The sequence below is a fragment of the Lontra canadensis genome, unplaced genomic scaffold, assembly GCF_010015895.1.
Source record: "Lontra canadensis isolate GAN:19392208 unplaced genomic scaffold, GSC_riverotter_1.0 scaffold13, whole genome shotgun sequence".
Taxonomy (NCBI): Eukaryota; Metazoa; Chordata; class Mammalia; order Carnivora; family Mustelidae; genus Lontra; species Lontra canadensis.
In genome coordinates, this window is record NW_022631007.1 from 10,135,014 (window position 1) to 10,147,197 (window position 12,184).

At 41.0% G+C, this 12,184-nt stretch overlaps 1 protein-coding gene across 1 annotated transcript in view; it reads left to right on the forward strand.

Moving 5' to 3' along the window:
- Positions 1–12,184, forward strand: part of SP140 (SP140 nuclear body protein) — a 72,515-nt gene that overhangs the window by 12,343 nt on the left and 47,988 nt on the right. The window contains exons 4-6 of the mRNA XM_032857446.1: positions 8,422–8,593; positions 9,530–9,698; positions 11,938–12,021. Of these exons, the coding sequence (XP_032713337.1) occupies positions 8,422–8,593; positions 9,530–9,698; positions 11,938–12,021 (425 nt within the window). The remainder of the gene's footprint in view (positions 1–8,421; positions 8,594–9,529; positions 9,699–11,937; positions 12,022–12,184) is intronic.

Consider the following 12,184-nt stretch of genomic DNA (forward strand, 5'->3'; position numbering starts at 1 on the left):
CCTCCCCCCAGCAACCCTCAGTTTGTTTTGTGAGATTAAGAGTCACTGATAGTTTGTCTCCCTCCCAATCCCATCTTGTTTCATTTACTCTTCTCCTACCCCCTTAACCCCCCATGTTGCATCTCCTCTCCCTCATATCAGGGAGATCATATGATATTTGTCTTTCTCTGATTGTCTTATTTCGCTAAGCGTGATACCCTCTAGTTCCATCCACGTCATCGCAAATGACAAGATTTCATTTCTTTTGATGGCTGCATAGTATTCCATTGTGTATATATACCACATCTTCTTTATCCATTCGTCCGTTGATGGACGTCTAGGTTCTTTCCATAGTTTGCTATTGTAGACATTGCTGCTATAAACATTCGGGTGCACGTGCCCCTTCGGATCACTACGTTTGTATCTTTAGGGTAAATACCCAGCAGTGCAATTGCTGGGTCATAGGGTAGTTCTATTTTCAACATTTTGAGGAACCTCCATGCTGTTTTCCAGAGTGGTTGCACCAGCTTGCATTCCCACCAACAGTGTAGGAGGGTTCCTCTTTCTCCGCATCCTCGCCAGCATCTGTCATTTCCGGACTTGTTAATTTTAGCCATTCTGACTGGTGTGAGGTGGTAACTCATTGTGGTTTTGATTTGTATTTCCCTGATGCCGAGTGATATGGAGCACTTTTTCATGTGTCTGTTGGCCATCTGGATGTCTTCTTTGCAGAAATGTCTGTTCATGTCTTCTGCCCATTTCTTGATTGGATTATTTGTTCTTTGGGTGTTGAGTTTGCTAAATTCTTTATACATTCTGGACACTAGCCCTTTATCTGATATGTCGTTTGCAAATATCTTCTCCCATTCTGTCAGTTGTCTTTTGGTTTTGTGAACTGTTTCCTTTGCTGTGCAAAAGCTTTTGATCTTGATAAAATCCCAATAGTTCATTTTTGCCCTTGCTTCCCTTGCCTTTGGCGATGTTCCTAGGAAGATGTTGCTGCGGCTGAGGTCGAAGAGGTTGCTGCCTGTGTTCTCCTCAAGGATGTTGATGGATTCCTTTCTCACATTGAGGTCCTTCATCCATTTTGAGTCTATTTTCGTGTGTGGTGTAAGGAAATGATCCAATTTCATTTTTCTGCATGTGGCTGTCCAATTTTCCCAACACCATTTATTGAAGAGGCTGTCTTTTTTCCATTGGACATTCTTTCCTGCTTTGTCGAAGATTAGTTGACCATAGAGTTGAGGGTCTATTTCTGGGCTCTCTATTCTGTTCCATTGATCTATGTGTCTGTTTTTGTGCCAGTACCATGCTGTCTTGATGATGACAGCTTTGTAATAGAGCTTGAAGTCCGGAATTGTGATGCCACCAACTTTGGCTTTCTTTTTCAATATTCCTTTGGCTATTCGCAGTCTTTTCTGGTTCCATATAAATTTTAGGATTATTTGTTCCATTTCTTTGAAAAAAAAATGGATGGTACTTTGATAGGAATTGCATTAAATGTGTAGATTGCTTTAGGTAGCATAGACATTTTCACAATATTTATTCTTCCAATCCAGGAGCATGGAACATCTTTGTGTCTTCCTCAATTTCTTTCATGAGTACTTTATAGTTTTCTGTGTATAGATTCTTAGTCTCTTTGGTTAGGTTTATTCCTAGGTTATCTTATAGTTTTGGGTGCAATTGTAAATGGGATGGACTCCTTAATTTCTCTTTCTTCTGTCTTGTTGTTGGTGTAGAGAAATGCAACTGATTTCTGTGCATTGATTTTATATCCTGACACTTTACTAAATTCCTGTATAAGTTCTAGCAGTTTTGGAGTGGAGTCTTTTTGGTTTTCCACATATAGTATCATATCATCTGCAAAGAGTGATAATTTGACTTCTTCTTTGCCAATTTGGATGGATTTAATTTCTTTTTGTTGTCTGATTGCTGAGGCTAGGACTTCTAGTACTATGTTGAATAGCAGTGGTGATAATGGACATCTCTGCCGTGTTCCTGACCTTAGCGGAAAAGCTTTCAGTTTTTCTCCATTGAGAATGATATTTGCGATGGGTTTTTCATACTGTTGAATTCTATTGGCTAGTATCTTGGTGAGAATTTTCGTATCTGTGTTCATTAAGGATATTGGTCTGTAATTCTCTTTTTTGATGGGATCCTTGTCTGGTTTTGGGATCAAGGTGATGCTGGCTTCATAAAATGAGTTTGGAAGTTTTCCTTCTATTTCTATTTTTTGAACAGTATTCAGGAGAATAGGAATTAGTGCTTCTTTAAATGTTTGGTAGAATTCCCCTGGGAAGCCATCTGGCCCTGGGCTTTTGTTTGTTTGGAGATTTTTGATGACTGTTTCAATCTCCTTACTGGTTATGGGTCTGTTCAGGTTTTCTATTTCTTCCTGGTTCAGTTGTGGTAGTTTATGTGTCTCTAGGAATGTATCCATCTCTTCCAGATTGTCAAATTTGTTGGCATAGAGTTGCTCATAATATGTTCTTATAATTATTTGTATTTCTTTGGTGTTGGTTGTGATCTCTCCTCTTTCATTCATGATTTCATTTATTTGGGTGCTTTCTCTTTTCTTTTTGATAAGTCTGGCCAAGGGTTTATCAATCTTATTAATTCTTTCAAAGAACCAGCTCCTGGTTTCATTGATTTGTTCTATTGTGGTTTTTTGTTTGTTTGTTTGTTTTTTGTTTTTGTTTCATTGATTTCTGCTCTGATCTTTATGATTTCTCTTCTCCTGCTGGGTTTAGGCTTTCTTTGCTGTTCTTTCTCCAGCTCCTTTAGGTGTAGGGTTAGGTTGTATATTTGAGAACTTTCTTGTTTCTTGAGAAAGGCTTGTACCACTATATATTTTCCTTTCAGGACTGCCTTTGCTGTGTCCCACAGATTATGAACCATTGTGTTTTCATTATCATTTGTTTCCATGAATTTTTTCAATTCTTCTTTAATTTCCTGGTTGACCCATTCATTCTTTAGGAGGATGCTGTTTACTATCCATGTATTTGGGTTCTTTCCAAATTTCCTCTTGTGGTTGAGTTCTAGCTTCAGAACATTGTGGTCTGAAAATATGCAGGGAATGATCCCAATCTTTTGATACCAGTTGAGACCTGATTTAGGACCCAGGACGTGATATATTCTGGAGAATGTTCCATGTGCACTAGAGAAGAATGTGTATTCTGTTGCTTTGGGATGGAATGTTCTGAATATAACTGTGATGTCCATCTGGTCCAGTGTGTCATTTAAGGCCTTTATTTCCTTGTTGATCTTTTGCTTGGATGATCTGTCCATTTCAGTGAGGGGAGTGTTAAATTCCCCTACTATTATTGTATTATTGTCAATGTGTTTCTTTGATTTTGTTATTTAATTGGTTTATATAGTTGGCTGCTCCCATGTTAGGGGCATAGATAATTAAAATTGTTAGATCTTGTTGGACAGACCCTTTGAGTATAATACAGTGTCCTTCCTCATCTCTTATTATAGTCTTTGGCTTAAAATCTAGTTGATCTGATATAAGGATTGCCACCCTGGCTTTCTTTTGATGTCCATTAGCATGGTAAGTTGTTTTCCACCCCCTCACTTAAAATCTGGAGTTGTCTTCACGTCTAAAATGAGTTTCTTGTAGGCAGAATATTGATGGGTTTTGTTTTTTTTAAACATTCTGATACCCTGTGTCTTTTGATTGGGTCATTTAGCTCATTTACATTCAGGGTAACTATTGAGAGGTATGAATTTAGTGCCATTATATTGCCTGTAAGGTGACTGTTACTGTATATTGTCTCTCTTCTTTTCTGGTCTACTACATTTAGGGTGTCTCTTTGCTTAGAGGACCCCTTTCAATATTTCCTGTAGAGCTAGTTTGGTGTTTGCAAATTCTTTCAGTTTTTGTTTCTCCTGCAAGGTTTTTATCTCTCCTTCTATTTTCAATGATAGCCTAGCTGGATATGGTATTCTTGGCTGCATGTTTTCCTCGTTTAGTGCTCTGAATATATCATGCCAGCTCTTTCTGGCCTGCCGGGTCTCTGTGGATAAGTCAGCTGCCAATCTAATATTTTTACCATTGTATGTTACAGACCTCTTGTCCCAGGCTGCTTTCAGGATTTTCTCTTTGTCACTAAGACTTGTAAATTTTACTATTAGATGACAGGGTGTGGACCTATTCTTATTGATTTTGAGGGGGGTTCTCTGCACCTCCTGGATTTTGATGCTTGTTCCCTTTGCCATATTAGGGAAATCCTCTACAATAATTCTCTCCAATATACCTTCTGCTTCCCTCTCTCTTTCTTCTTCTTCTGGAATCCCAATTATTCTAATGTTGTTTCGTCTTATGGTATCACTTATCTCTCGAATTCTCCCCTTGTGGTCCAGTAGTTGTTTGTCTCTCTTTTGCTCAGCTTCCTTATTCTCTGTCATTTGGTCTTCTATATCACTAATTCTTTCTTCTGCCTCATTTATCCTAGCAGTAAGAGCCTCCATTTTAAAACTGTACCTCATTAATAGCTTTTTTAATTTCAACTTGGTTAGATTTTAGTTCTTTTATTTCTCCAGAAAGGGCTTTTATTTCTCTGGACAGGGTTTCTCTAATATCTTCCATGCCTTTTTCAAGTCCAGCTAGAACCTTGAGAATTGTCATTCTGAACTCTAGATCTGACATATTACCCATGTCCATATTGATTAGGACCCTAGCCTTCAGTGCTACCTCTTGTACTTTTTCTTGTGGTGAGTTTTTCCATCTTGTCATTTTGTCCAGATAAGAATATATAAAGAAGTAAATAAAATACTAAAAGGGTGGCAAAGACTCCAGGAAAATGTGCTTTAACCAAATCAGAAGAGACCCCAAATTGTGGCGGGGGTGGGGAAGTAGGTAAAAAGAAGTTCAGAAAAAAAAATTAAAAAAAGAAAACAAATAAAGAAAAAATATGTATATATTAGACTGGTGACTAGAACAGGGTCACCTACTTAATTTTGGAAGTATTTTGGTCTCTTAGAAGAAACTACCTCCCAAAATTTTAAAGAATGAAGGACGTATGTAAGGGTAAACACAATGAAGGGATGAAATATGACTATAAAGATGAAAAAAAATTTTTTTTTAAATTTCTAAAAAAGGAATTGGTAAGGTAAGTTGGTTGGGAGAATAATGAAAAAGAAGGTGGAGAGAATTTGCTCAGGCTGGAGACTAGAACAAGCCCAGTATTAGATTTAGGGTGTATTTTGATCTATTAGAAGAAGTTGTACTCCAAATTTTTTAGAAGAAAAAACCCTATGTGTATACAAAAAATAAAATTAGATACAATGAAGGATAAAATATGACTATAATAATGAAGGTTCAAAAAAGGTTATTTTTTTAATGAAAGATATTGTTAAGATAAGCTAGTTAAAAATGTTAAAAGAGGAAAGGGTAAAAGTTAAAAAAAATTAGCAGAAGAAAAAAAATAAAGTTTAAAAAATTAACTAACTTTGCAAGTCTAAAGAATCATGGGGAGAAAGCCATGAATTCCATGCTTTGCCTTCTCCTCCTCTGGAATTCCGCTCTTCTCCTTGGTAAGTGAACTTGGTCTTGGCTGGATTTCTCATTGATCTTCTGGGGGAGGGGCCTGTTGTAGTGATTCTGAAGTGTCTTTGCCTGAGGTGGAATTGCACAGCCCTTACCAGGGGCCAGGTTAAGTAATCCGCTCGGGTTCCCTTTCAGGAGCTTTTGTTCCCTGAATGCTTTCTGTAGAGTTCCGGAGGACGGGAATGAAAATGGCAGCCTCCCAATCTCCGGCCTGGAGGAGCCGAGAGCTCAGGGCCCCACTTCTCAGTGCAGACTCAGAGAGAAGTGCTCAATTACTCCTGTCTCCCTGGACCCCGGCCGCGCTCCAAGCTCACCCAGCCTGTGACCAAGCATCTCTGTCTCTGGCATGCAGCTCTGCCTAGAGTCTCTGAACACTGCAGATCCCTGAGCTCTTCTAGGGGGTGTCTCCCCGGATCTTGTAGGGACCCCACTCACAGTGACCTGTGCCACGGATTACGGTTCAAGGTAACCCTGAGTTGAGAGCTCACTCCTTGGCTCTGTCTCTGTGGCTGGCTTCCCTGCTCTAATACCTGTGAGTTCTGTGACACTCAGACAGCCCCAATCCTTCTGTGACCCCGCAGGACCTGAGGCCACATGTCCCTGCGTGGGCTTCACCCCGGTTTAGCCTAAGGAGCGATGTCCCTCAGTGGAGCAGACTTTCAAAGTACTGACTTTGTGCTCTGTTGCTCTGCCGTTTGCCAGGAGCTGGGCCCTTCCCCCGTGGTCTATTTTCCCATCGCTTTGGATTTACTTCTCTGCCGGTCCTACCTTTCAGAAAGTGGTCTATTTTGTTTCTAGAATTGTTGCTCTTATCTTTGATCTCCTGTTGGATTTGTAGGTGTTCAGAATGGTTTGATAAGCTATCTAGCTGATCTCTGGCTACCTGATGTCGTCTCAGCCTGCTACTTCCTGCATGTTTCTTTTAACTGCAGAAAATACTTCCTGATGTAGATGAAAACAAAATTAAGTTGGCTTTACAGCCATCATGATTGAAGTTTTGAAGTATGACAATACTTAGTGTCTACAAAGGTCTAAAGAAAAACTCTTATGAAATTCTGGCAAGACTATAAACTAATCAATCACTTTGAAAAAGAACTTAGCAACTTAAAAGTTTGAAGGTGGTATACCCAATTACTGTACAATTAACTTCTAGGTGCATAAGCTAAAGGAATTCTTGTTATGTGCACATAAGGAGATCTAAACAAGGATGTTCACAAAAATACTGCTCATAAGAACAAAAAATCGGAATAGACCTAAACATTTACCAGTAAAGGATTATTAGGAAAATGTTGTCTATATTTATGTAAAATATTATTACACAGCAATTAAAATGCACTGATTTGACTTAAAAATATCAATATGGACACATTATAAATATAATGATACATGGAAAAAGGCAAACAAATCAGGCATACCTTGTTTAAAGAAAAAACACCTTGCTGTTCAGTGCTATGTTCTGTAATATTATCTTAGTTGTTTTTGTATTTTTTTTGGTCTATGAACTTCTTTTTTTTTTTTTAAAGATTTTATTTATTTATTTGACAGACAGAGATCACAAGTAGACGGAGAGTCAGGCAGAGAGAGAGAGGGAAGCAAGCAGGCTTCTTGCTGAGCAGAGAGCCCGATGCGGGACTCGATCCCAGGACCCTGAGATCATGACCTGAGCTGAAGGCAGCGGCTTAACCCACTGAGCCACCCAGGCGCCCCTGGTCTATGAACTTCTTTTAAAAACAGTGTATATAGGACGGCTGGGTGGCTCAGTGGGTTGAAGCCTCTGCCTTCCGCTCGGGTCATGGTCCTGGAGTCCTGGGATTGAGCCCTGCATCAGGCTCTCTGTTTGGCAGGGAGCCTGCTTCTTCCATTCTCTCTCTCTCTCTCTCTCTGCCTGCCTCTCTGCCTACTTGTGATCTCTGTCAAATAAATAAATAAAATCTTAAAAAAAACCAACAACAACTGTGTATATTAGTCAGGTTTCTCCAGAGAAACAGAAAAAACAAAATGTGTGTATGTGTGTTTGTGTGTGTGTGTATGTGCACATGTGTAAAAGAGATTTATTATAAAGAATTAGCTTGTGGGGTGCCTGGATGGCTCAGCCAGTTAGGCATCTGCCTTCGGCTCTGGTCATGATCCCAGGGTCCTGGGATTGAGCCCTGCATCAGGCTCCCTGCTGAGCAGGGAACCTGATTCTCCCTCTACTCCCTGCTTATGGACTCTCTTTTTCTCTCTTTCAAATAAATAAATAAAATCTTAAAAAATAAAAGGAATCAGCTCACATGAACATGGATCCTGGCAATTCCAAAATCTGCCATAGAGCTGGTAGGCTGGAGTCCCATCAGAGCTGATGGTGTAGTTCTGGTCTGAAAGTGGTCTGTTAGTGAATTTCTTCAGTCTTATTGTTCTATCTGGGCCTTCATGGCAAGGTCAGTTTTTTGGTTCTATCTGGGCCTTTGTCTGATTGGATGAGGCCCACATTACAGACGGCCTACTTACTCGAAATCTGCCAATTTAAATGTTATTCTCTTCCCCAAATCCCCTCCAAGTTGACACCTAAAATTCGCTATCACAGTATCATATCAATTCCTGTAAAGATGTTAACATTTTTAAATTCAATGTTTTCTTTAGAAGATTCAGGTAAAGTCTTTCTCAGTAGTTTTGATTATCACGGGTGAACTCTTTCACTGCCACATACAAGTCTTTCTTAAGTGAAGTGTCTTCTTCTACTGCATCCTTGATTACTCTGTCAGTAAACAAATTCCATTTATTCTGGTCCTTCCACAAGAACACTATTGGATACACATTGGCTCTCCCGTGATTCTCTTTCATGTCTAAAATCTTCCACTCACCACAGGCCTCTTGGAAACTCAATTCGTAATGTGTCTTTTGTTTCTTAGGATATCCACAGGGAACCAGAACCTAGAAGACCAAATCCCAGAGGAGCAGGCTGAGTTTATTTTTAGGTTCTTCAAAGAGAATAAGGTGGAGATTGCAAGTGCAATAAATAAGCCATTTCCTCTCCTTATGGGCCTCCGAGACCGTGGCTTTATCTCTGAGCAAAAGTTCCAAGTAAGTGAGGAGACTTTTCTTATGATATCCAGCTCCACCAATGTTCTGCTAGACTGCAGGGTGCAATGAACAGGCCCAAGGGTCTTCTGTGCGTGGGGACCACCACCATCCTGTAAGTTAAGAGGTGACAGGAGAAACAGCAACACAGAAAACATTCCTTCTTCAGTAGGAAATGTGGGAGGGAAGGGCATGGTGGTGGAGATGGAGCTGGATTAGGACTGGAGATGTTACAAAGCTACAGTGCATCTTAGGTACATTTATACAATCGAGTAACAGGAACTAAAAGCAAATAAATGAACTGGGCAATGTTTCATTACAAAGCCCTCTTATTTGACACATCTGAACCCGAGATGATTGAAACTCACAGGTAAGCTGGGTCACGTTAGGATAAATCCAGAGGCAAATGCTTACACTCTCAGTCAAAATCATTTCTTGCTCTTCAGAAATTTCTGGAGCCCTAGGACACGGAGGAAGGTTAATAATGGGTCTTCCTGGGGACACTGAGGACAAGTCTTCTTTTTGTCTTTATGAATTTTCTTTGCCCTTTGGCCACATTCATTGCCGGGAAGAGTGGCCACCTGAATTCCTGGAGCCCTTCAGGGCAGGTCAGTCCTGGTGGGAGGGCAGTGGTTACTGTCCTGTCAACAGAATGGCCTCTCATTACCAGTCATTACCACTCTTAAAGCATCCTAGCCAGGCTCTTGAAACGTCCACAATCATTCAACTTTGAAGCCACCTTTATTCTTCCCTCAAGTGTGCATCAGTGTCAGAGACGTTCAAATAAGGGTCTATTTTTGTGATGGTTATTTAAGAAGTCATCCAAACATGTGCGACATTCTAACATTTCACAAGAGAACAGGTGATCTGGGCTACAATCTGCATCTTCTATAACCTGCAAATCCATGTCTACATAATTCTCTGTTCAATATTTTTAAGAATTTTGAAGAAGCTTATTGGAATCAGGTCCCAGTGGAAAAAGTGGTCTATCATGCGCTCAGTGAACTGGAGAAGACATTTGACAAGACAGTTCTGGATGCACTGTTCAGCAACCCTAACCTAAGGGCCTATCCTGACTTACTTGAGATCTGCAGAAGCTTCCAAAATGGTAATTACAGCTTTCAACAACTTTGGGGGATTCAAGCCCATTCATACTAATACATTCATTCAATCTTCATTAATATTTGACAGTCGTTTTATTGAGCGACTGCTCCATAGCAGGCACGGACAGTGGTGAAGAAAATGCACATGATCCATGTCCTCATGGAACTTAACAGCCAGTGGGGGTGACAGACCTTTAGCCAAGTAACTCCACCAATGATTGCTCAGCCAGGACCTGAATTTGGTGCTGAGAAATATAGGATTTGAACCTCTACATTTTTTTAGGGGGGAAGGCATGAATGATGTGCTTTTGTAGGAAAGGGGAGGAAGCTTCTCTGTTACCTGTAGTCCTGTGTAAATATTCAAAGGTTTTCTTTGTCTTAGAAAATGTGTCATTTGGTGCAGTTGTTGCCAACTTACTTCTCCAGACAAATAGCGGAGAAGTCACTAGAGAGGACTGGGGAGCGGCAGCTGGGAAAGGACCAGTGGGCTGGCAGAAGGCTGTGGCTGAAAATACAGCCTGGGAGAGAGTGTTTGGAAGCTAATTCTGTGAAGGGAAGTTGCTGGGGATTTTTGAGGGTCTGATTCCCAGTGCCGAGAAATTTGAAGTTTACTATCTGGGAAATAAGGAGGTAATGAAGGATTTTTAAGCAGAGAAAAAGTGAAAGAAGTCAATGTACAGACTGGGACATGCTGGCTTGTGAAAGCCAAACCTTGATTAAAAGAAAAACTATATTTCCACGTTATGGTATATCCAAGTCAAAAAAGGAATAAAGGAAATCAAATACCAATCATAAATTTTAAGTTAGTTTAATATGTAGAACTAGGATGGCCCAAGCTCATGGGTATGAAGGAATGGCAGTTATTGTTACTGCCCACATCTCAGAGGCTCTAATCCTCTCCGTGGTCTGTGGGGATCCCCTTCCTTGGACACCAGCTCCTTGTTAGTTTCTGGGGCTCCCCATGCTGAGGCTTACCACGCCCCTGTACACTCACCAGGAGGTTGCTGCTGGCGCCTCCTAGACCCTACTGTTCAAGGGAGCCATGGGTCAAGGTCCAAAGCCAAGAAGCTGGTAGGATGGTTGTTCAACCTGTAGAGAGACACATACATGCACGTGGGGTGCCCCCTGTGTTCCCAAGACCTCTGACTCACACAGCATTTATCCCCATGTCCTCCTCTGGAGTTTGCCTGGACAAGAAGTCAATGTGTCCTGGGGATTGCAGAAGCATCTCTTGTGCGAATTGAGCCTTTCTATCTTTCCCCCAACCTTACTGCCCTCACCCTTCAGTGGGGGCTGCTTCCAGAAGTTGTGCTCCTGTCATCTTTCTTGGCTGGTGTCTTTCTCTATTTCTTGGATTTCTTTTCTCATGTTTTGTGAGTCTTGCTTTTCCATCTATCTTTGATTGAGTTGCCTTTAGACGCAGCTGCGAAGCGGGGTGCCCTAGGCTGCTTTCCTGCACTTTTTGTTGCCATTTCCTGGGACCCTGGTACAGCTGTGATATTCACCTTCAGTTGTATCTCTCAAACTGTGTGTGCCTAACAGAGTGTCTTTTTGTTGTTGTTCCCTGTATCTCTCCCCACCCACCCCACCCCAGGAAAATGCTAGTTCCTCTTCACTGTTAGTTTACTTTGTAACAAGATCATCCTCCTTCCCTGATCTAAGATCCCCTTTCTCCCTCCGTCCTTCCCTCCCTTCCGTTCTTCCTCCCTCTATCCTTCTCTCCCTTCCCCCTTCTCTCCCTCCTTCCCTCTCTTTCTTCCTTCTTTCTTTCCTCTTTTTCTTTCTCTTGTTTCTTTGCTTCTTTGTTTCTTTCCTTTAAAACCTCCATCCTTAAAAGATATTGGGGCTCTCTTTTTTTATATAGGTCTATTTCTCTTTAAACATTACTTTCCTCCTGGTGAAATCCCTCTGCTTCTTCTCTATTCCTAGTTGCATGTAGAATTTACAAAATACATTTCATATATATATATATATATGTATATATATATATATATAATCTATTTTAAATTAGCTTTCCTTGTTCTAAATAGTTCATTGAACTATTTACAACTTTTCCACTGTCCATCTTCTCTTAAACCTTGTGAGATGTACAGTAACATCAGTCTCTCATCCCATGAGACCCGCTGAAGCCCAGGGTTCCCCGAGAGCTGGAAGGCTCCCGCTGAACGGCTGGAGTCAGGGGTGAGCCAGGTGTGTAGTTGAGAGAGGAAGCTCCTGGTCACTGCCTTTTCTTCCTCTTCCCAGTGATTTGTGACAACTTCCATTATGAAGCCATTGATGAAGAAGAGACAAAGGAAATGTTCCACTTACAAGTACCCCACCAATTAGGTATGTGTGATTTCACAGAGACTTGTTCTCTCATCTGCTGAGAGGTAAGGCAGCAGAGATCAGGGGGCCAAGCTCCTGGGTGGAGTGTGCCCCCTGGGGAGGAGTATAAAAGGAGATGGTGGGGGAAGGGAAAGCCAGGCCAGTGATGGCTTGTATGGGATCC